Genomic DNA, 24354 nt, shown 5'->3' on the forward strand with positions numbered 1-24354 from the left:
AGTGTATAGCGAGCTAGGTGAGTTGTGGTGAGACAGGTGAAGTTTATAGCGAGCTAGGTGAGTTGTGGTGAGACAGGTTAAGTGTATAGCAAGCTAGGTGAGTTGTGGTGGGACAGGTTAAGTGTATAGCGAGCTAGGTGAGTTGTGGTGGGACAGGTGAAGTTTATAGCGAGCTAGGTGAGTTGTGGTGGGACAGGTGAAGTGTATAGCAAGCTAGGTGAGTTGTGGTGAGACAGGTGAAGTTTATAGCGAGCCAGGTGAGTTGTGGTGGGACAGGTGAAGTTTATAGCGAGCTAGGTGAGTTGTAGTGAGACAGGTGAAGTTTATAGCGAGCTAGGTGAGTTGTGGTGAGACAGGTTAAGTGTATAGCGAGCTAGGTGAGTTGTGGTGAGACAGGTGAAGTGTATAGCGAGCTAGGTGAGTTGTGGTGGGACAGGTGAAGTTTATAGCGAGCTAGGTGAGTTGTGGTGGGACAGGTGAAGTTTATAGCGAGCTAGGTGAGTTGTGGTGAGACAGGTTAAGTGTATAGCGAGCTAGGTGAGTTGTGGTGGGACAGGTTAAGTGTATAGCGAGCTAGGTGAGTTGTGGTGGGACAGGTGAAGTTTATAGCGAGCTAGGTGAGTTGTGGTGGGACAGGTTAAGTTTATAGCGAGCTAGGTGAGTTGAGGTGAGACAGGTTAAGTGTATAGCGAGCTAGGTGAGTTGTGGTGGGACAGGTTAAGTGTATAGCGAGCTAGGTGAGTTGTGGTGGGACAGGTGAAGTTTATAGCGAGCTAGGTGAGTTGTGGTGGGACAGGTGAAGTTTATAGCGAGCCAGGTGAGTTCGGGCCGGCAGTCTGAGCCAGGTGAGTGAGTTCGGGGTGGGGACCCCACGCGAGGGTGCGGTTGCGCCCGATCAGCTGACGCGATCCGGTCGGACAGGTGTCACCGTTATCCCACCGACTGCGCGTGCGCTCTGGCGCGCACAGGTGAGCGTGCGCGTGCGTGCGTGCGTGCGCGTGCAGGTATATATAGCGACACGGGTTTGAACAAGAGCTCCCTAACGGAATGGTCGCGAGCAAACCAGCACAGCCAGCTCGACGATAACAGGCTTGTGGAGCAGAGCAAGAAGACTGTTACACCAGAGACTGTTATGAACACACCGACTGAGATACACAGAAAGACAGCCGGTCGTGCGCTCACACACGCGTAGACAGAGAATACGCACGCACGCACGCGCGTTACAATCGACTGAGCGTCTGCGTGTTTAGTTTGAGTACAGTTCTTGTATTATTTTTTTTCTTATCCTCCTTCTACTTTCAATCTACGGCGTTGGAGGTGATAGAGAGAGGTCAGTCATGCCCAGAGCCTTCCTCGTCAAGAAACGCTGCCCCAGCCAGGGCAGCCGACAAGCGTGGAGTCAGCTGCGCGATGACGAGCGAGCAGATCACTACATCCCAGGTAACTCACCTGTCTCACTCGCCTGGCTCACTGTGTCTACTGGTATAACTACAGCACAGGTACGCACCTCACCTGTCCCCCTTTACCTGTCTCACCTGCTTCACCTGTGTCAACTATTTGCGTCAAAAGTAACTCACCTGTCTCACTCCACCTGTCTCAGCACAGGTAAACTTACCGGTATCACTCACCTGTTGCACTGGCATATGCTACACCCCAGGTATACTCACTTGCCTCACTCCAATCGTCTCACCTGCCTTACCTGGTTCAATCATCTTTTGGCAGCAATAGCAGTCACCCCCATTACATTAGTTATTAAAAGTAGGGTACGTCATCTGCGCTAATGTGGGACCATTTTAATTTGCGAACGTACATTGTTGTAGAATGTTATCACCGTTTTATTTTATTATTTCCCTTCTACGCGACTTTACCGAAAGAACCAAGAATGTATAACGAATTAAGGATTTGTGTCGCGCTGGATTACGAAAGCACTGGCTGACGATTTGAATAAGCAATTAATGCGAGCGATCGCGTTTTACTACCAGTGGCCATGCATCCAGATGGTCGCGAATTCGCCTGTTATCACTGCGCGGTGTCAGTGAGCTCCTCCGCCGAGTGTTCCACAACACGGAACGCGCATCGTGTGCTCACGTGCGTGCATCTGCTCCGCGCCCGTTTATTCCACCGCATGGATGCGCAGTTGCTGCTGCTGCTGCTGTTGTCGGTGTTGTATGACACGCAGGGCAATTCTCACCATTGCTTTCGTGATTATTCCGGAAAGCGCAATCGACAATAGTCTTTTCACGAAGACAAACAATCCATTCGGAAATCTCGCAACATTGCGAACGCGACCCCTCGCGTCGAACAATACCTCCGCTCAATTCGGCGAGACGTCACCTGTATTTGTGGCGAGATGTTTCTTTATTTATTTGTGTGACTGAGCTCTCTCTCTCTCTCTACTCCTCAAAACTCGGGTTTAATCACGGCGCGACTGAAACCTCGATTCGAACCCAGGCGCTGAGCTGTGGCGCCCCAGCGCTCAGCGGTTTCACATCTGAGCCACGTGGCCACTGCCATTGTAAAGGTTCGAGTCATTTACTCGTCGCCTTTGCCCAGTCGACATCCGTCTCAATAATTGCCGGACAGCGGGAAAAGAACGACGCGATCAATGTCCGCGGGGTGTCCAGGAGATGGCAGCACAGCTACGGATCCTTGAATCTATCCGTGCGGCGCTTCCAGTGTCGCTCCCCTCGTGTGCGTGGTGGCTTTTCTCCGGGGGTTCCCGGTTTTTCTTTCCACACGGAGCAAATCTGGTCATTCATGGAGTTAGCCAAGCATCCCAATGTAGCAGGGCCCTCTTGATAATAAAATAGCAATGCCTTGAGACTCGGGAATACTCTCATGAGTAAATAAAGGTCGTTGTGACCATTACAACAGCACTAGATTATTCTGTACGGGTTGCGCTGCAGCATTTTATTGGCCAAAGCAATGCAAGGTTTTATTTCGAAGTCCTCTTCTTCTGTCACATCTTAAACGGCAGAGGGCGATAGAATCCGAGCCATCGCTGACTTCGCCCCGAAAGTTTGAGGAAGTTTGTTCGCAGGGCACAGCGCCGTGACTTTGCAGGGTCTGTCAGTGGCGTGGCATTTAATTTAAACCAGGTAACACATTCGCAAAAAAACCTAAACAAAAAAGAAAGAGCATTTTTTTGTTTATCTCGATAAAGTCTCGGCTCTAAAGAAATTCGTGATTTCTTCCCCCCCCCCCCAAAAAAAAAATGCCGCACCTCCGATTAGCACGGTTGGCTACGTACGGTGCGAAAGAAGTTCAACATACGTACATTAAATTATGGAGGTGGTGGGGGTAGGGGGATATAATTATATTGTACAGTTATATTCCAGCAGTTGTCAATCCACTAAGTGACCCCAATTCCACGTCGGTCATGGGTGGGGAGGTGTGCGGAGGTGGGCGCACGGGGGTGGGGGGGGGGTTGACCATACTTCACCGTTTTGGTCAGTGCAGGTTGCTAAATGTGGTGGCGTGGTGTCAGGATCGGTTCTAATGTTAGTGGCGCTAACCACTGCGCCACCGCTCTTCCACTCATTCACCCCCCCCCCCACCTCTACAACGCCCGCTTTGGATCAAATTATTCCACCGACAGCATCACTGACCGGAGCGACGTTAGGAATTTCAATCCTCAATCGCATGCAAATCAGCTGACTTTCAAGCCCACATTCATCACGACTCTCGCCTCTTTCAACGTTACGGATTAGACGCTGTTGACACGCAGCGCTGAGCATCGCCGATTACGAAACACCCCCGGCTGGGAGAGACGGCAGCGCACGTTGGAAGCGACACCTCGTCGCTCCGACTCGCTGCGACGTGGCAGCACGCAGTTGCCACATTTGGTGACGTCTCCCTCTCTCTCTAAATATAAATACCGTGCTGTGGATGAGCATTCACACCCACGCAAGAGCGAAAACAGCCACGACTTCTTCAACAATCTTGGCAAATCGCCTGATGAAGCTGGTTGTTGTTGTTGTTGTAATCACCAGGACTAAAATTGTAAATGTGGGATTTTACTCTCCAACACTCCGGGTCTGCTGAAGTCGTAGCCAATTGCCACGTTTTTATTTTGGTGACAAGCCTTACTAATTGGCTGTGTCGGGTAGGTCGTGGGTTAACAACACATTTATATCCATGCGATCTAATCCAAAATAACCTTGATTGTGGACGCAAGAGGCAGTGGAAACCCTTAACCGTGTCACACACACACACACATTCAGACAAGGTAAAGTAACACGTAAAAAGTGCAGCCCTGAAATTTCCTGCCCACGCCACTGCTGGCGGAAAGGGCCTCCCGCTCGAAATGCATCGAGGGCCATTGGAGAGTTTTACCCCTCTCGCATAGAGCACTTTGGCCTACTCTTCCACACTGGCCGGACGTCGTGGAGGAGATTGGCCACACTGCACCCCCACCACACGTGACCTGCTAAACGACTGTTGGACAGAGGCAGGGAGCGGTGTTAGTTGTGGTGGTGGTGGTGGGGCGTGGCTGTTCAGAAACGTGCACCCTTTGCTTCGGTAATTGGGCTAAGGAGTGCAGGCAACGCTGAATCCGCGTGTGGTTAACGTTGCTGCTGCGGGTCAAGTTCAGACACTGTGGGGAGGAAGGGGGGTGGGGTCACCCAACCGGTAACTCACAATGACAAAGATCTCCCGTACAGCCTGTAACAGGCTGTTGGGGCAAGTGCTGTTAGCAAGCACCTATGAAGGCCGCCACGGTACACGAGGTGGCCAGCACCACGCCCGACCGCCTTTGTCTCCCCAGTGACGATGATTTTGCAACACCGCACCAAGTACTCGTGTGAGTCTGAGTCGACCTAGGAGAGGCCCAGAACCCGGTTCGGGCAATCGTCGCTGGTGTTGGCGGCCGTGAGCGTGAAATCGAACCCCCGGGGCGGCTGGGGGTTCGTATGGCAGCGCGCTAACCGCTGCACCACCGCTCCCCCGCGGCCACCTCGCCCACAACGAACACTCCCTTCGATCTTGGCGCTGTGCGGAACGACGCGCGCTTTGATCGTCGACGGTTTCATTGACGCAGCGAGAGCGGGAGAGGGAGAAAGAGAAAATAGTGAAAAAGTGATTTCCTGCGCAGATGAGCATTTTTATCCTGTTGTTGGTTTCGCTCGTCGGGTTTTGCAACAACAACAACAACGACGCCAACGACAAACAGAGGAGTGTTCAAAATCAATCGAAAGATTTGGAAGGTTCATCTTTAATGATTTGACCTTGTAGCGACACGATCGAACCGAAAAGGAAGCCGATTACGAAGCGAATTGTGATCATCTTTAGCAAATTGTATTTTGTTCAGACAGATGAGTCAGTCAGTCAGTCATCCATTCCCCCGCCCCCTCCCCGCACCGCCGATGAGCGCGCTGGGCTACGTACCATGCGAAAGAAGTTCAACACACACAACACACACATACATCCCAACCACGAATTTACATATTAATTATAATGCTAAAAAATTACATTCACCGCTGCCGTTGTAAATAACCTGTGATTATGAGTTGTGCTCTCATTTCACCAGAATTGTACACGCCTCATAGGCATTGCAAATACAAATCGTACGCGATTCAAGTCAAACGCTGACTGGTAGCACATACCAATGTATGCTGAGCAGGTTTGTATACAAACAAATCTCAACACGGGCATGCATACACCTGGCAGGTGTATGTCTAGTTAGGCAGGTGTATGTCTAGTTAGGCAGGTGTATGTCTAGTTAGGCAGGTGTATGTCTAGTTAGGCAGGTGTATGTCTAGTTAGACATGTGTATGTCTAGTTAGGCAGGTATATGTCTAGTTAGACAGGTGTATGTCTAGTTAGGCAGGTATATGTCTAGTTAGACAGGTGTATGTCTAGTTAGGCAGGTATATGTCTAGTTAGGCAGGTGTATGTCTAGTTAGGCAGGTATATGTCTAGTTAGACAGGTGTATGTCTAGTTAGACAGGTGTATGTCTAGTTAGGCAGGTGTATGTCTAGTTAGACAGGTGTATGTCTAGTTAGGCAGGTATATGTCTAGTTAGACAGGTGTATGCCTAGTTAGGCAGGTGTATGTCTAGTTAGGCAGGTGTATGTCTAGTTAGACAGGTGTATGTCTAGTTAGGCATGTATATGTCTAGTTAGACAGGTGTATGTCTAGTTAGACAGGTGTATGTCTAGTTAGGCAGGTATATGTCTAGTTAGACAGGTGTATGTCTAGTTAGGCAGGTGTATGTCTATTTAGACAGGTGTATGTCTAGTTAGGCAGGTGTATGTCTAGTTAGGCAGGTGTATGTCTAGTTAGGCAGGTGTATGTCTAGTTAGGCAGGTGTATGTCTAGTTAGACAGGTGTGTGTCTAGTTAGACAGGTGTATGTCTAGTTAGGCAGGTGTACATCTAATACTAACTAATTTATCATCCTTTACTTAACAAGCTGAAAGCATCTCATCTCCCGCATCAATAAACACAAATCAAACGCCTCTGGTGCCTAACTGTGAACTGGGTCGCACAGCATGAAGCCAGCGGTGGGAATTCCACATTGCTATGGCAGGGGTTGCATCTGTCCATAGTAGGACAACGACTGTTCCAAAGTGGTACTCACTTAATCGACCTTGTGGGCGGGGAGACGATGAGGGGCCCAATGTGGAGTCAGAGGTGAACAGCCATCGATTTGCATATTTGGATTGAAAAGGAAAAGAAAAATGAAACGAAAAGCGGTGACCACTGAAGCAGACGAGAGTGGGGAGGGATGAACGGTGTTGGAATGGGGGGCGGCGGAGGGGCGGGGTGAAGGGGGGCGGGGTGGAGAGGGGGGGGGGGATGTGTCTTGGTGTCCGTTTTTTCGTTTCTTCTAAATAAATATTTGAGATGTTTTCCGGCGATCAACCTAAAAAAATGTAATAATATTCTCACGACGTTTCGGCCACAACACAAGCGGCCTTCATCAGGTGAAGGGACGAGACTGTCTGGAGGACAGCGCTGGAGTGACAGTCTCGTCCCTTCACCTGATGAAGGCCGCTTGTGTTGTGGCCGAAACGTCGTGAGAATATTATTGCGTTATTTTATTTTATCAATTTATTATTTTATTCTCATTCTACGTGGTAAATTTACCGAAAGAACCAAAGAAGATTAATCCTTGCAGTCACGAAAGCTTTAAATCGAAATCTAAAAAATGTATTTCTGAGTTTTTTAAAAAAGGCACTTGCTCGAAGTGCCAGATACCCGGGCCATTGCGCACCTCCGATTAGCACGCTTGGCAACGTACGGTGCGAAAGAAGTTCAACAAACATACACACGTTTACAGAAAGAGCAAGCAGCATCGGTAGCAGCTGTGGCGGCAACAGCAGCTTGAACGGGCGGAGCGATACAGCGGGTTTGCAGCGGCAAGGAAAGATTGAGAGGGGAGCCATGCCTAAGTGTGGCATGCGCTGGATAACGTAAACAGCCACGGACCCCAAACAATACAGACAAAGTTACACTGAGTAAGACAAACTTTGAACTTCGCGCTGAAGTTCACGAGTCCTGCGCCACCGATAGGTCGACTCGGGCTCAATTGAGTACCTAGTGCGGTGTGCGGTGTGTAGTAAACTTCGCCACTGGGGAGACAAAGACGGCCGGGCGTGGTGATGGCCCACCCACCAAATCCCTCGTGTGCCGTGCCCGGCTCGCTAAACAGCACTTGCCCCAACAGTCTGTTTAAAAGGCCACCCCCGAGGGGGGGCTCTTTGCGTGTCTCTGTGTGTGTGTGCGCGTGTCTCTGTGTGTGCGCGTGTCTCTGTGTGTGCGCGCGTGCGTCACGCACGGCACGTGGCTCGCGTGCGCGCGCCCGTCGCCACGGTCGGGCGCGCGCGCACGCGCGTGCGTGCGTGCCGTGTCAGCGGCATTCGAACCCCCTCCCAAGGCCCGCCCGCCCTTTCCAGGAAACTCCTCTTTCCTTTGTCCCACACGCACACGGCGCGTGTGACGGCTGTGATGTTGAACCACCCCCCCCACCACCCACCCCTATGTGCACCTTCGTCGCATCGGGGGTTGGCTTCTTATATAACGCGCACGATTCCACTCTTGAGCAGCGGCCATTCGTGCCCGTATCTCGCGCTCATGTTGGCAACCCAGCGCTACTTATCTGCCCACTCACTCACTCACTCCGCTCTCCTATCTGTCGCCCTCATACCTGCCCGGTTTAATCTGGTGCATCGCCCGCTCCACTCCCAGGATATACACGAATAATGCTGTTGAGGCATTATCTGTCTGGGAGAGGCTTAATAGAGTTTCATACTGGTTTCGGACGGCCCTGTTCGTGCGTGCGTGCGCGCGTGGTACATAAACAAACAAAACAAATTCCACGGTTGTTGTCAGTTACATTTACAACTCGATATATTTGAACAGTTTACGAACGAATGAAATTGCTGGATTTTTTTGTTGTTGCTTATATTCAGAGCTGTCTTATTATTTTACCCAGCAGTGAAAGGCGGAATCTTAATTGACAATGGGTGTTTTTTTTCTTTCTGAAACACATTGTTGATCCATAAAGATAATATGATTTGCTTTTCCCAGAAGTATGGGTAACAACCACGCTCAGTCGATCGGCAAGCTCGCGTGCGGTGTGGTAAACGGTGGGTACTCCCACCTCTTCGGAGACGCACATGGCCGAAGTTGACAATTAGGCCAAATGCCACAGATAGAGAGAGAGAGCTCCCTCGAGTGAAGGCCATTCCGCCAGCAGTGTCGCGTGTAAAGTCAATTGCAGGGCCGCGCCTTCAGCTACCGAAAAGGTATTAAACCCCGACTCTTGGCTCAGAGTAAAACAAAAAAACCCTAAACTTTATTACCGCTAAAAGAGTTACGTTCCAACGCTGGTTATCTTCAACTAGAAACACATCACCACAGAGCGCAAGATAGCATCACTTCCCGCACTGTGTGTTTTTGTTGTTTATGCAACCCCCCTAAGAACCGTGTGTCACACCGCTAAACGCTGTCATGAAGAGCAGCCGGAGGTTGTTAACACATACCGTGGATATGATGTGGAAAACCCTGAGTGCCGTTGAAGTTGTTGAACTTGCGGGGAATTCACTGCCTCCGATGCTCATCTCAGCGTGAAATCACTTTGACTTTGATTTCCATGCAAATATGGGGGGGGGGGTTATAATATTTTTTTTTAAAGTTGTATTGTTTGATTACCTTTTAAAATCAGCACACCGTGAATGGGGTTTTAAATCGGCTGCCCACCACCTACATCGGATTAGAGTTGCAGATCCAAAAGTTTCGGATTTTCGGATGTTTAAAGATAACTTGGGATTGTTTTCGGATTTTACATATTATTGTCCAGTCGCGAAAGATTACGCAATATTTGTAAACGCTTGTGCTTGCCAACAAAAGTGACGTCACCGGATGCAAACGTGGTGGCTAATTTGTCGGCAAGATGCACGGACGTGGCCTCATATCTTCCAGAATCAATCCGCGAAAATCCCACGACGAAAAACATTCGGACCGTGCCTACATTTCGAATACGTCCAGTTGTGCAGTTACACAATTGTGTTTGGTGTTCATCCGAAGAATGGGGACAGCACACACGATTGTCCCCATCGGAGGGAAATAGTTACCAGAATCCCAAGCGTGTTGCGTGGAAATTAAGTGGACTTTACCTCTTAAGATAAACATTAAAAAAATGATATATTTTTTTTAAGTGATTTTTTTTTGTACCTTTCCTATACTTTGCACTTCTGTCGTGTTTTTTTATATTATTTGTTGTTGCGAGGTTCTGAACTGCCCCTACTGAACATCTGTGGGAAAAAAAAATCTGTATAACTCATCGGATTCCTCCAGCGTAAAATAAATATTCAGATGTTCTGTTTAGTCGTCTTTCTCCCCCCGCCGCACCTCCGAATTAGCACGGTTGGCTACGTACGCCGCGAAAGAAGTTCCACACGAACACAACTCACGCGCTCACGCACTCTCACTAACTGTGATCGTTTCTTCCCCGGGCAGAGGCGATGGTGACGAGCGCTCCGACGCCCGTGGCGTGGGGCGCTCCGAGCGGGGGGTCGCCGTCGCACGCTGGGGAGCACGAGGCGCCGACCGTGGAGAGGCCCGTGGGCTCGCAAACGGCCGAGACGGCGCTGCCCATGCACTACGGCAGCAGCGGCGGGGGCGTAGACGTCTGCAGCGGCAGCAGCAGCAGCTGCGGAGGCAGCGGTGGCGCTGGGTCACCGATGAGCGACATCACCAAGGTGCGCGCGCGCGCGTGCGTGTGTGTCTGTGTGTGAGAGAGCGGTGGCGCTGCGGTTTTAGCGCGCTGTGCAACGGACCCGGCGGCACGAGTTCGAGCCCTCGCTCACGGCCAACGCCGGTGACGATTTGTCTGAACCGGTCATGGGACTCCCCTAGATCGACTCGGCCTCAACTAAGTACCCTGGTGCGGTGCTGTGAAATCGTCGTCGCCGGGGAGGCAAAGGCGGTTGGGCGTGGTGCTGGCCACCTCGTGCACCTTAGGTGCATCATAGGTGCTTGCTAACAGCGCTTGCCCCAACAGTCTGTTCGGGCGACACGGGGGATCTTTGTCTTTGCGTGTGCAATGGTTGAAAACAAAAAAAAATGGTAAACAAAACACATGTACGTTGGACTTCATTCGCACCGTACGTCGACAACCGTGCTAAGCGGAGCTGCGGTGGTGGTTGGCGATGGAGGTGGTGATTTAACCCAGGAAGTGTTGAGAACGTTCGGTCCAATTTGGGCTAACGCTTCCAAACGTACGCCAACGTTGGCGTGTATTGCCTGGGTCTTAGGCCAGCGATGCTCTCTCTCTCTCTGCCCTGTAAATGTGCAACGTTGGGACAACGTTGGAATGTGGCTGGAACCGTTGGACCAACGTTGGCCCGACGTTGAAATGTGGTTGGAATTGCTGGACCAACGTTGGACCAACGTTGGCATGTGGTTGGAACCCTTGGACTAACGTTGGCCCAAAGTTGGCACGTGGTTGTAACCGTTGATCCAACGTTAATCCAACGTTGAAAAGTGATTGGAACCGTTAGACTAACGTTGAACCAACGTTCGACCAATTTTGGCATGTGGTTGGAAACATTTGGCCAGCGTTGGTGCAACGTTACCGGGGCAATTATGAGAAAGGTGCACACCAAAAGTACCTTCATGCAACTTTACATATATTCCAAAATGTTAAAGTAAAACCTTTCATTTGGTGATGCTCCATTGACAGTCGTGCTCAGGTACAATTAACAACACGACACATCATATAATCATATAATAGGCGACGTTTTGGGGCAGTGGCCCTTCACAAGACAATGGTCATTGACCGAAACGTCGCCTATTTATCTACTTCTGTCGCTTTTAGGGCCGCAGTGTTATTTTGACGAATGAGTTGAGTCGTTTTTTTTGTTTTTTATGATATATTGGTTGTAAATGTGAAATAGCATTCTCGGCTGTTAGAGGATCTGAAGGGTAAAGCCTCTGATTTGACAGTTGCTGCGTCATGGCCTTGAGCAAACACGCACAGGAATGGAACACGGAAAACCGCAATGTTGTTTATTTATATATACGTTTTTTAAAACATATATAAGTCTAAAATAAAATATTTTCTTCACCTCTAAACATTTCTCTCTTTTCGTTTTGTTGGGTTTTTTTTCTTTAAATGTATGTTTCATGTTCTACGCTATATACATTTATATGTTTATCCCCATTTTAAATTCTGACGGTGCTTTGGGCTTTTAAAGTCTGTTTAAATTATGTTTCTGTTAAATCCTAATGTACGCTTATTATGGTCATTTGTAATTCTTTTATGTTCGTTACACATTTCCATTTTCTGCTTTCCACTATTTAAGCTCGTTTTTCAATACTTAAAAAAAAATCATTCTCGTGTATAAGAGAAACTATTTTTTACAGTTCTACTGTATAATCAGAGGGAAGTCAAAACCAGAAAGTCAACATTTTTTTAAACATCCATAAATTTTGCACACGCAAACAGGTTTTATTATACATACAGTGCATAAAAATAAAGTGCTCTTCATAAATTGTCATTGCTCCAATTATAATCTGCACAGCTGTTCGTGAATCCACTGCTGGGTGGCCCGGCCACAAAACTACGGGGGTTGTTTGACCATACTTCACCACGCTGGTCAATGCGTCTGATTTTAGCCTTGGCTGGGACTTGAACTCCCATTGCCGGGGTGGACGGTCAAGCAACCACCCACGATCCAGGCGGCATGGGAAGGCCTCCATCCAGCAGTGGGTTTATCAAAAAAGTGATGTGCGATAAGTTGTTTTGAATTACTTTATTATCTTACCTAAAGAGCACAAAATGTGCTATAATCTCAACGTGCAATCATTTATAGCTCGCCGGATTCCTCCAGTATAAATACATATTCTGATTTGAAGGTCGAATTCCTCCTTGAGGCAATATGAGCAAAGAGAGTCTCGCGTAGCCCGATGAGAGATTAAAACTTCACACAAATGACGCTGCTGCTGATGCTGCTGCGTTGGCAGCGATGCACAAGCACAGTTAAGAAGAGACAAAAGAGCCACGACACATTCGTCAATAACGCTGCGTGCTTAAATGGGACATATATAATGGCAATTGCCCTTCATATCACATATGTGTTCAAACTAACACAAATCCCTGACCCATGGCCCACACAGAGCTCTGGCTTTACGTCAACTTTCTGACGGGGTTTCCACATTGGCGATAAGATGTTTACTACCTCGCCTGGTATACAGGAGGTCTTCAGTTCGATCCCGACCCTGATGCTTGCTGTCTATTTGGAGTTTGCATGTTCCACCCCGTGGTCACGTGGATTTTTTTTCTCCGGGTCCTGTTTTTTTTTTCCCCGGAACATTTTGAAACGTGCATTGAGAGTATTTAGCTGCTATAAATTTCCACGCGATAAGCCACTTCGTTGAGCTATCATTTGTGGCCAGGTTGCGTCTGAAAAATAACTATATAATTTAGTCGGCCTTACCTTGTAACATAAAAAAATCACAATACGACAATTATCGCTATGCCAGTTTCCCTTAACTTTGTTTTTCAGCATGTTTATTGTTTTAGTTGTGTGCTTTGCTGTATTTTTTATACTTATTCAGGTTACTCAAATGTTATACAGCTGCAGTTCACTCTAATTCAGGCTGCCGTGAATATTTATAATAACTACAATCTATAACACTTCTAAGGCACATTCAATTACGTAATTATATTCACTGAAAATGATCACGTCATATAACCCCCCATTATGTCGACGAGTCCGCAATGCACTTATTTAATGGTGAATAGCTACTGTAAGAAGAAATGTAATTCAGGAATGAAAATAAAATTTATTTTGTCTTTTAAAGACGAGCGGCAATATTTTTTTCCCGCCAACGGACGACACGGAAATGGTTGTAACCTCACGTCCTCCTGACTCTTACCCCCTTGGTTCGCCACGCGCGGGTTTCCACCCCGTTAGATGGAGGACGGCGGCATGGGTCACCTGTCGTGCCACCTGTGCGGCAAGGCATTCCACCTGGTGCGCATGCTCAACCGCCACATGAAGTGCCACAGTGACATCAAGAAGCACGTGTGTAACTTCTGCGGCAAGGGCTTCAACGACACCTTCGACCTGAAGCGCCACGTGCGCACGCACACAGGTGAGGGCGTAGGAGGTCGTGCCCTTTTTGGCAATGCTCACTCACTCCACTAGCCAGCAACACCTACCAATTTTTTTTTTTAAACCAAATAAGACCTATTGAGCCATATAGCTCTTTTTTTTCCGAAGCGTCCTGGCTCTCGCAAATGATAGCTCAATGAAGTGGCAGTTCACTTGTGAATGATGATTCTAAATATGGAGGGGGGAAACCTCAGGGCCAAGCGATAAATAACACGTGACCACGGGGAGAGACACATGGAAGCTCCAAATATGCAGGCGTCAGGGTCGGGATCGAACCCACAACCTCCGGTATAGCTGGTGAGGGTGAGAACATCTCACCACCACAACCCACGCAATGAAAAGCGAACTGAATTGTGAAAATGTTATACCAATATGCCCAAGAAGGCAGTGTGTTTACCCGCCATGATGTATGGTTCACAAAAGTGGACACTGACAACGTGATTCGAACAAAGAAGCGTGGAGACGTTGCGCGCTTAAAGTTACACTGAGAGAAGAGAGATCATATATGCATACTAGAGACGTACATTTGTAAAAGTATAAGCTAAGTTGGCTTGGGCAGACACGTCGCTGGAAGGGAGAGGAACTATGCAGAGATGGCTTTATCATAGAGATGGAGCGATTAAATAAGCTCGTGCGCAGCAGCTAGATGGTGTGTCGCATTGCAAGACCACGACAGATGCCTACAGCTTGGGGAGACTTTCAGCAAGCAGTGGATAAATCACGGCTGATGATGATGGTGGTTTATGATTGGGAGATACGATCAAGTGAGGGTCCCTTTAAAACTGACTTTTTGTTTACTTTTTCTCTTTACATGCTTCGCTTCTTCATGTGGGTGGAGTGGGCGGTAGGAAGAGACAGAGATTGGGGGGGGGGGGGAGGATTGTTTTATATATAGTTAGGTTTGTTATTGAATTAAAACTGGATATATCAGATGAGCAGGGAGTGGTGGCACAGTTTATAGCACACACCGCCACACTATGAACCTGGCATTTGGAGTTTGATTCCCGGCCGTGGCTGACTTTGGTAGCAAGTGATATCCGAACTGGTGCTGAAAAACCTGAACTGGTCCTGAATTTATTTTTACAGATGCGTGTATTAGTGACAACCCCGACCGAGAATTATATAAGATAACCACACACACACACATATTTAATGCTACACAGTTAAAATTAACCCGTGTATGCTTTCTAATCCACGTGTTCCTCTTTTTCTCTTGCCAAATTCATATGGTACCCTTCCTTTTCAAGTTTGGCTTTCCAAACGCACTCCAACCTGTTCTGGACGATATTTTAATTCCACCATTTGCATTCAAGTCTGCCTTCACTAGGCACCCTCAGTACACACAATCCGCCATGTTTCCCAGATAATTTCTAACGACGGATATCTCCACGTTTCACCTTTCGTCACAATGGAATAAAATGACAGTTTTGGAATCGTACAATGTCTGAATGCAAAAACTATCGATGCCAAAATGGTTTACGCTTTCGCTTCCTCCATCTCCCGCGCATGCACGTGCCAGGGGTGCGTCCGTACAAGTGCGAGGCATGCAGCAAGGCGTTCACCCAGCGCTGCTCGCTCGAGTCGCACCTCAAGAAGATCCACGGCGTGTCGCAGCGCTACGCCTACAAGGAGCGGCGCACCAAGCTGTACGTGTGCGAGGAGTGCGGCTTCACGGCGTCCAGCCAGGAGGCCTTCGTCGTGCACCTCCGCGAAAGTCACCCCGACAGCGCACAGCTGCGCAAAGTGACGCGTCGCCCTGCTTGCATCCAGACGGCACTGCAGCCCAGCAACCATTAAATTTAAAACGTATACATACTTGTATATATATATACACAAAACCAACGACGACAACAACAACAACAACAACAAAAAACTATTTTTGCAAACGGTGCAAAAAAAAACGACAAGAAAGAAAATCTGATTTTTTTAGTTCGTGGAGGAGGCCATTTTGTGCGGTGGCCATTTTGTTTGGTGGCCATTTTGTGGCAGCAAGGATATTTTTATTAAGAAACCAGCGCCCTGTCTTTCTCAGAACGTGGCTTCCATAAATAAGGAAATTGTAAGAAGCGTGCTTATCCATAATGTTTTTTTATTATTTTAAAAATATATATATCTTGTGAAAAACACAAAGCACTTATCTTAGGTGGCGGTACCGTGCCTGCTGATTTTGATACAATTGAGAAACTTGGATTCCTCTGAATGCTTTGAAAAGCTCTGCACTCAAAACTCCCAGTACAGTAATGATGTTCTCGTGCCAGGGCAGAGGAATATTTTACATGAAGAATTGAAGCGATAAAAACTCATATACATAACAATTAAACAAAAATATAATTCCCAAGCAGGGTGTTTCACACTCCAATACTTGGGTGAATACAATAACGTGAATTCAAACAATTTAATATCTTCTGGAGGAAACAAACTGAGCAATATATTTGATGCATTTACTTCAAAGGTATGTTCGAACATAACAGGTTTGATATTACGTTGTGTAACGTTAAATCAGCGAAAAGCGATTCTGCTTTTAAAAACACACAACACAAACTTCCTTGTAAAACAAAAAAAACCCGACCATTCCAGCAACTCATATTTAAACAAATCCTTCACGTGGGTGGGGGAATCTTTACATCCACATTAGCCTGCATTGATACCCAGTATTTCGGGCATTATGCTACTGATAATAGTGGTAACAAAAAATGCACACGCGCACACGCGCGGCTTAAAACTCATTCGGCCAAGAACAGCAACGGGCGGACGCGTGCGATTTGACCTCTTGTCTCTCGCCAGTGGGTGCAGCCACACACTTTTGACCAAACAAAATACTTCACGACTCCTTTTTTTTTTCATTATTACAGAAGCGTATCGGCACGCGCAGCGGTAAGCGCACGGAGATATGAGCCCAGCTGCCAGAGTGTGATCCCTGGCAACAGATAACAATCAGTGGCGAGTGGTGTCTTAACCGGTCCAAGGCGCAACCCCCCCCCCACCGCCTTATCAACCAGCACTGACCAGCGTGGTGAAATATGGTCAAACAACCTTGGGTTGTCACCTTTGAGGTACCAAAAAAACAGGACATTGTGGCAAGAAGACTTTCACAATGCAGAAAGAGGGGATAAGTAGATGTAAGTGAATCGTTTTGATTGAGTGGTGTATGATTATTATTACACAATTGACAAAAAACGGGACTTTTAATGTCACCGGAAGACTTACAGATTTCCCAGGAACAGGAGCTACTACGAAAATAGGATGATCCTATTAAAACCAGGACAGGAGGCAAGGCAATCGTCCAGCTTTTGATTTAAAGAAGGGCGGTAAATAATTTTATTTCTAAAGCGGACTAACAGAGTGATTGATGGATATCTCTGAAGAACATTTATGAGCTATTGCCAACATTTTACAAATGTTTGAGGCCAAAGTTTTCTTCTTCTTTTTTTAAGGGAAAGAAAAATGTGCTTGATCATCACCGCCTAGATGCCTTCGCGTTACTTTGCGGACATAAATCTATTAAACTGACAGCGTCAACTGCATCGCTAATACATCTGAAGGAATGCAGAGTTGCAGACTTGAAAAAATTAAATCGCACCGAGTAAAGAGTTTGACAAAGCTTCAGGCCACAGCCTTCTGGGGGTGACACCACACCCACTGTAGTCATAAAAAAAAAATGTTGCTCAGTTTTTTTTCCTAATTTTTTTTATACCAGGTCTCCAAAGGCAACGGTAAAAAATATTAAGAAACTGGTTTTGGTTCCAGTCAAACGGGGCTCGGGTGCGCGACTGTTGAAAGGCACCTTGAGCTGCGGTTCACGTTGTGTAATGTTCAATTTATTTGACAACCGTTCTGATGAGTTTTATTTTTTTACAAACACTGTAATGGGTGCTTCTGCGCAAAGGTTTATCATCAGCGCACGTCGCTTGTAGATGGCACCGTGACAATAACCGCGGCCTCGGAGTCACAGGGAATGCAGTGGCACGAGGCATGCGTGCAGCGATGCATTTAGAGCGCCTTCGCCTATGTAGTCATCATCAGGCACGGTTTATCTCACTGGGAACTCAACGCCCCGTCTGCACGGTGGTCGCTTCTTGCGGGGCACGTTCTCTCCCTTTGGCAGCCTGCAGAATGGTCAAAAGTGTTACAGTAAAAGCTTGATAAAAAATATATATATATACACACACACACATACTCAGAGTTGATCACATTCAGGTGAGTTCCTCGTAAGATTAGTGCACTTATTCTGCTCTAAGTTGAGCACAAGAAGAGAGGGTCTTAAATATTAGCCGTAACGTTAGATTCACAGCTGTGTGGTATGTAGTGTTCTCAGTTATCATTGGCCACGGCTCGTGTATGTACTTACTTGGTGGTGAGAGAAATTAGACCATTCGTCAAACATATGCGTAGGCATACACGTAACATGCACATGCATTTACATTTCATTTCGTTCATTACTCTACATGAACGAACCCATTTTAAAAACTCACCCCATTGATTATTTTTTCTTATAACGAAATATGTGCACGTATACCACTGTCATTGCAGTCCCTAATTTTCTTGAATAATTTTCAATACAATGTAGGCCTTACATTAGTGTTTATGAGTGTGTGTGTGTATATATATACTTTTTCAATTCTATGCAAAACCAGGGGTACGATATTTGAATGGAACAGTTACTGTTGGGTCAACTTTTCAAAAGGTTTCTCGATTTTCAAGCTGCTTAATTTTTTTCAATTAAATATAGATTGTTATTGAATTGAGAATTTTTTTCCGTGCATGAAAATAAGGACAAGCATAGCCATTTATATATTTTTTTTGGGGGGGGGACCTGTCAGGGTTTTTTTTGTCGTCGTATTTCTTTTTTTACATTTTTATAAAATCGCGAGCGAAGCTGTGAGTCTTCACACAAATAAATACTTCAGTACTGAGGACTTCGTTGGATTCAAACCCAGAATCTGATCCACGACGGATGTTTTTGTCTCCAGATCTTCCAACGAAAATGTGCACGTTGAAAACGGATGCACTCTCGTAGTCTTCCTGTCAACGTAATTCCTTCGGAAATGAGGGTCAAATTTGAAAACAATACGCCGGAACTGTGTGTGTGTGCACTTCGAAGATCTGGATGCAGAGTAGCGATCTGTTGCTGTGAACAGACGGCAACGGATCAGGCTTTAACTTTTTTTTACCGAACATTTTCTGGGTCGCTGGCAGACTGGTGTAGTAGGTGGCACGGCCCAAAGCGAGACGTATACTGGTTGTGGTGTGCCGGGTGAGGAACGAAGCCCTGCGCATGATTGTGTTGTATGGGCAGGCCCATTAAAGGCTATTGTGAGTTTTAATGTGCATGTCACCTCATATGAAAAAATTGTGGTACACGGTCTTTGTGTATATATTTTAGTCTAGAATGTTTCAACTTTTTTACAGGGTGACTTTCAAGCCCCTTCATTTCTCACCCGGATAATCATTGCGGAGACAATGGAATATTTGTTAATGGTATTTGACAAGTGCTGTATATGTTGTATATAGAACGGTAGCTCCGTTCCCACCCATGAATGAATTCAGTTTGGGTTTTCCAGAAAACCTTCATTGGGCACAGCCATACGAGCCAGTGATCAATGGCTACCTGTAACAGCAGCCATTTACAATTCTATCCGAATTCTGGAAGACAATGACTGTATTGATTCGGCATGGAATGGAGTTACAGTGAATTATTGACTTCATTCCTATTATTTGTGTTCATGGGAAACTTGCAATGCTGTTGTTTTTTTATGGAGTTTGCCTGGAGAATGTAAGGATTATAATGAAAACCACATTGGTGTCTGAGATTATTTCTGGGTATCGGTGAATATCGGTTTTTTTATTGTAGAGCCAATGGCCTGTAAGGTTAGCTGTCTACCAGTTACGCCATTAATTGGTGTTGGCTGGGTAATTGTGTATTTGTATTTTTTATACGATTGGGCTGGGTTCAAGGAGGCCATGTGTCATTGTGATAACTATAGAGGTAGGCACGTAAATGTTTTTTTGATGTTTTTTGCTCGAGTATCACCTCAAATGGAACACTAGACTGCCACTAAAATGCACAATAGATAATGCTTAAAACTGGAAGGCGGGCCTTTGACTAAAAACAAGTATCCAGCAATGAGATGTATGTCCTGGTAAGCAAGACTTTGCTTTCCTGGCTCTCTCATGCCTTTGTCGGGTTGTAACCGAGTGTTATTCGGCATGATGCAACACGTTACAGTACGCGGGGCGAAACGTCGGACATCGTGCTAAACGGCACGTGGTACAACCCGAAAACAAAAGTCGGCGAGCTACACAGCACAACCCCTAATGCCTACGTAACACATTACTTGCGGTTTTGTATTACTTGGCACCAGGTGTTCCTAATTGAGATAAACAAAAAGGCTTCAACATCGGAACCTGGGCTCCGGTGTAAACCGTGTCAGACGTCAGGCGTTCCACTACTTAGTCTAGACGTCGGTACACAGGGGCTAGTGGCCCATAACACGAAAAGCAAACTCCGCAAGGGGGCCAAGACTGACACACAAAGGCAGAACGGGAGTCACGTTTGTAGCTTTAGAGGAAACACAGCCCAGAGCCTCTCTCTATAGCAAGTGTTTGGTCACTCCGTGATGGATGAAAGTGAGCGAGGCTTCTGTATTTGTAGAGTTCTCCGTGGCACGTGTAAAGTTTGCACACTGGACCGTACAAGAAACTTCCACTTGTACACTGACATGTCCAGAATGCATGTAAGAACAATGTGTTTGTTATTCGTGGTTCTTTCGGTAAAGTCACGTAGAAGGGAAACAATAAAATAATAAAAATATAAAACAATAAAATTCTCACGACGTTTCGACTGCAACACAAGCAATCATCATCAGGTGTGAAAACCACAACAAGAAAATTTCAAATTTCGAATTTTCTTGTTGTGGTTTTCACACCTGATGATGATTGCTTGTATTGCAGTCGAAACGTGAGAATTGTATTGTTTAATATTTTTATTGTTTCCCTTCTACGTGACTTTACCGAAAGAACCAAGAATATGAATCCTTGCAGTCACGAAAGCTTTAAATAAAAATTTAATGTATTTCTTGTTAAGGCCCCTTTGTCAGAGCTTAACAGTTCCCGCGGTCGCATTGGCAGCTAAACTTTTGCACAGGTTCTGTATTTTTGCCCGAGTACATCAGACGGTTGCAATTGTGTAACGTCGGTGGTCTTGCATGGTCTGCTGAAACTCTGGACGCGCAGAGTGACAATTAAGTTAATATATACACACAATATTGATTGAATGCATTACATTTTCATAAAAGTCCACTGTTTTATCCGGGAGAGCCTCATGAATTCCAAAGACTCGTTTTCGAAGGTTCTTATAATCGGATGCTTAGCCAAATCCGTATTGATTATATAACGTTTAAGGATATTGGAGTACCCCGAAAGAAAAAGAAAAATCCTCGAGCATCGAAGGGGGGGGGACCGGATATCCCTCAGAAATTTGTTTCGGATAGTTCAACAACATTAACCGCACTGCCATCTACGGGCCACGCTTGTAACACAGCATCTTCTCGTGTGATGGAGGACGGTGTTGATTCACAACCCTCGCCTGAGAAATGCTTGATTACAGGCGTTCGTCACCGCGCCTAACATTTTAGTTGAATATAATTTATGCAAACTTATGCCTGCCCAAAACATTTCTGGCACTGAATATATTTTTTTTTTAGTTTAATATTCGCGCCAGGATTGGCGCTCGGGTCCATGTAAAAGAGGCACTCCCCCCCCCCACTCCTCTCTCTTACTTGCGTAAAGTTGCCACCTATCCTGGTTTTCCCAGGATCGTTGTTTTCGGTAGCTTTCCTGGGAAATCTGTCAGTCTTCCCGAGACATTAAAAGTCACAGTTTTTTTTTATCAAAATACACCGCTCAAAACAATGCATTTACATGTAGTTCTCTGTTATGGTATTGTCAGATATTCTAATTCACCTTCCCATGTTATGTACTGGGTTTTTTTTGTACCTCAGAGATGGCAACCCTTATACTTGCTATCTAAGTATTGTGCCTCGTCTGCCACTACATGGATATGAATGTAAATTATATATTTTTGTTTATTTCAAAGATGGCAAAAGTGCCTTTCTGCGGATAATGAGCCATTATTTTTTTCACGTCCCTTTCAAAAGCTTAGATCTTGTGCAACGGAGGAATGAAAAGCCCATCCTGACACAGAAGGCAAAGGTATCCGAGTACCGATTGAGAGCTGCACTAAATTGATGAAACACGAGGTAGTGTTTTCAGGATCGGTGACCTTGAGACTCCTAGGTGATCAGGAGACCGAAACGTTTGCAACTTTTGTGGATCTGAATGAGATTATTTTTTGTTCGCGTGTGACTTCTCGCCAGGATTGGCGCCATTCCAATTACACATTTCAGCTGCCGTCATCAGTTGAGACATTATCATACAAAACTGCATACATCCCCTCATGTGTTTACCCTATTACCCGTGACTCCTATTGTCTGCAGGAGCTGTAGGGTCCGTGAAAATTCCTATAACCTATAGCCCTTTTCTCCTTCTCGATTATCTGCAGTATTCTACTGTGGAAAATCTTCCCGTCATCTAAAAGTTTTTTTTTGTGTGGGAATAAGGGTAACATCGCCAAATTTCACATTTTGTTACCGCAAATCATTGGAGTAACGTCACTGAGAAATGACGTCGCTGGTACAGCAATGGCATCGGCGATGTTCGTCTGCCCCATCACCACGGATGAGAGTTCTATTGCACTTTAGTTGACGTGCGTGCGTAAACATTACCGTCGCAAAAGTGGCGAAATTCTCAAAACCCGGTCTCCTGTAATTTAGCTTCAAAGTAGAACTGTCTTCTTTGTACTTGAGGGCGTTTCCGGTTGACTTTCAGAGCCTAACTCAAGGTACCACCATCGTGTGCTTAGAACCTCGCTAGTCCTGATAAAGTTGACATGAACGATCATGATTTATTCAGCCAGCAGGCCCTCCTGCAACACCGTCCTGTAATTTAAATGCAATTCATAACATGTGTAATTGGCATCTAAATTAAGCGCCCGATTTGCACTGTAATTGTATTTTAGTACGTGCAGTGCAACTATGCGATGCATGTTTCATCCGCTGTTTGTATCTTCGAGAGATCACTCCGGTAATTTGAATGTGCTTTCCCCGTTCCTGTGGCTCCGTCATGAGTACACCACACCACCCGTTGTTCTCGATTCTTCGTGTGACTGTGCACTATGACACTGCTTGTTTAGTTGGTCTGTTGTGGAATTTCTGTCGGTTGATTTTTTTTTTGTACAATAAACAAAAATTGTGATACAAACGTTTAGTCTTGAATCAATGTCTACGTTGCACGGGTTGAAATCCTTCATCAATCCACTGCTGGATGAGGGCCTCCCGCGTGCCGGTGCTGGTCATGGTGTACGTCTGACCGGTTCACGACACTGGTTAGTGCCGGTTGGTGAAGGCAGGGAACATGCAAGTACTGTCCAACACAGGAACTGCACAACAATGGACTTTGCTACACTGCCCTCTGCTGTACGTTAAGTGAACTTCTTTCTCACCGCGCGTAGCCAATCGTTGCGGGGGAAGGGCCAACAAACGAAAAGGAAAAGTCAGTTAAAAAAAAACAAGAGCCCCTGTCAACAATCTTCGCTCCAGTTGGAGGTCGCTCAGCTAGAAGCGTATCATCCCCGTAGACCAGGGGTGGGGAACGTCCGGCCCACGGGCCGTATGAGGCCCCGCGAAATCATTTGGGTCTCTGGCCCTGTCAAGGCAACCGCGGGCGGGACTCGAAATTAAATAAATCTAGGAGCAAAACCTGGAAAAGCAGTTGCGAGTAGCAACATCGTCAATACCGGCTAACATCATCACCACGCCTCGCCAAAGAGAAGCAGTTCCAGCCCATCGCATTAAGGGCGAGTTAATTAAATGTTTGACATAAATATAAGGGACTAATTTATTAAGTTGATAATTTTGTATGGCCCGCGAATGATGTTTTAAATATCCAAATGGCCAGTGGCGGAGCCAGGATTTTCAGCCCGGGGTGACATTCAACAAATTTTAATTTCAGGAATGATTTAGAGAGTCAGGCTTGTTGAACTAGACGCCACCGGTTGGCGACACACTCTTACAATGCAGTTGCACGGAGTACGCCAGACCGAGTGTCGTACACTTATACGCAGAATGTTTCAGATTTTCGATTTTTTTTTCGGGGGTGACAATTGTCTACCCTGTCACCCCCCGCCCCTGGCTCCGGCCCTGCAAATGGCCCTTGGCAGATAAAAGGTTCTCCACCCTTGCCGTAGAAGATGAGGGTGCAAGCCCTGCAAATTTTCGCTCACGCCACAGCTGGGTGGAAAGAGTCTCCACTAGGAGGAGCTCTGAAGCAGTGGTTCTCAACCAAGCGGACCCCGAGGGAGGTAGCGGTGGAGTGAAAATCATTGGTGAATAATCACGCACGAATGTGCCAATATAAAATGAATACGATAAAAGGTCATACCTGTCATCCCATACGGTTTACCCGTAATCTTGTAGAGGGAAATTGAGTTTTCAAGGTGTACAGCCATAGAACCAAAGAGTATAAAAAAATGTCTATTTGTTTGTGTTAGGGGCCGTCCATAAATGACATCACACGATTTAGGACGATTTTTGACCACCCCCCCCCCCCTCGTCACACGGCGTCACGAAAAGTTAGACCCCCCCCCCTCAAATATGACGTCACAAAGCTC

The 24354-nt window shown here is 46.4% G+C and overlaps 1 protein-coding gene across 1 annotated transcript; it reads left to right on the forward strand.

The window, feature by feature from the left end:
• Positions 1–818: 818 nt before the first annotated feature.
• LOC116953895 (putative transcription factor ovo-like protein 3) lies at positions 819–22935 on the forward strand. Its single transcript, XM_032974199.2, has 4 exons — positions 819–1440; positions 9967–10208; positions 13428–13608; positions 15148–22935. Exons 1-4 carry the CDS (start codon positions 1338–1340, stop codon positions 15423–15425), a joined length of 804 nt encoding a protein of 267 aa, XP_032830090.1. The 5' UTR covers positions 819–1337; the 3' UTR covers positions 15426–22935.
• The last annotated feature ends 1419 nt before the right edge of the window (positions 22936–24354 follow it).

Source organism: Petromyzon marinus, chromosome 53, assembly GCF_048934315.1.
Source record: "Petromyzon marinus isolate PM22_M1 ecotype Great Lakes invasive population chromosome 53, UKy_Petmar_22M1.pri1.0, whole genome shotgun sequence".
Taxonomy (NCBI): domain Eukaryota; kingdom Metazoa; phylum Chordata; class Hyperoartia; order Petromyzontiformes; family Petromyzontidae; genus Petromyzon; species Petromyzon marinus.

What these genes read in the sequence shown, in the direction of transcription:
- LOC116953895 (XM_032974199.2), top strand. Translation starts at nt 1,338, where the DNA reads ATGCCCAGAGCCTTCCTCGTCAAGAAACGCTGCCCCAGCCAGGGCAGC. An exon ending in CGATGAGCGACATCACCAAG is followed by an intron (nt 10,209 to 13,427) that starts GTGCGCGCGCGC and finishes CCACCCCGTTAG; the next exon opens with ATGGAGGACGGCGGCATGGG. An exon ending in CCACGTGCGCACGCACACAG is followed by an intron (nt 13,609 to 15,147) that starts GTGAGGGCGTAG and finishes TGCACGTGCCAG; the next exon opens with GGGTGCGTCCGTACAAGTGC.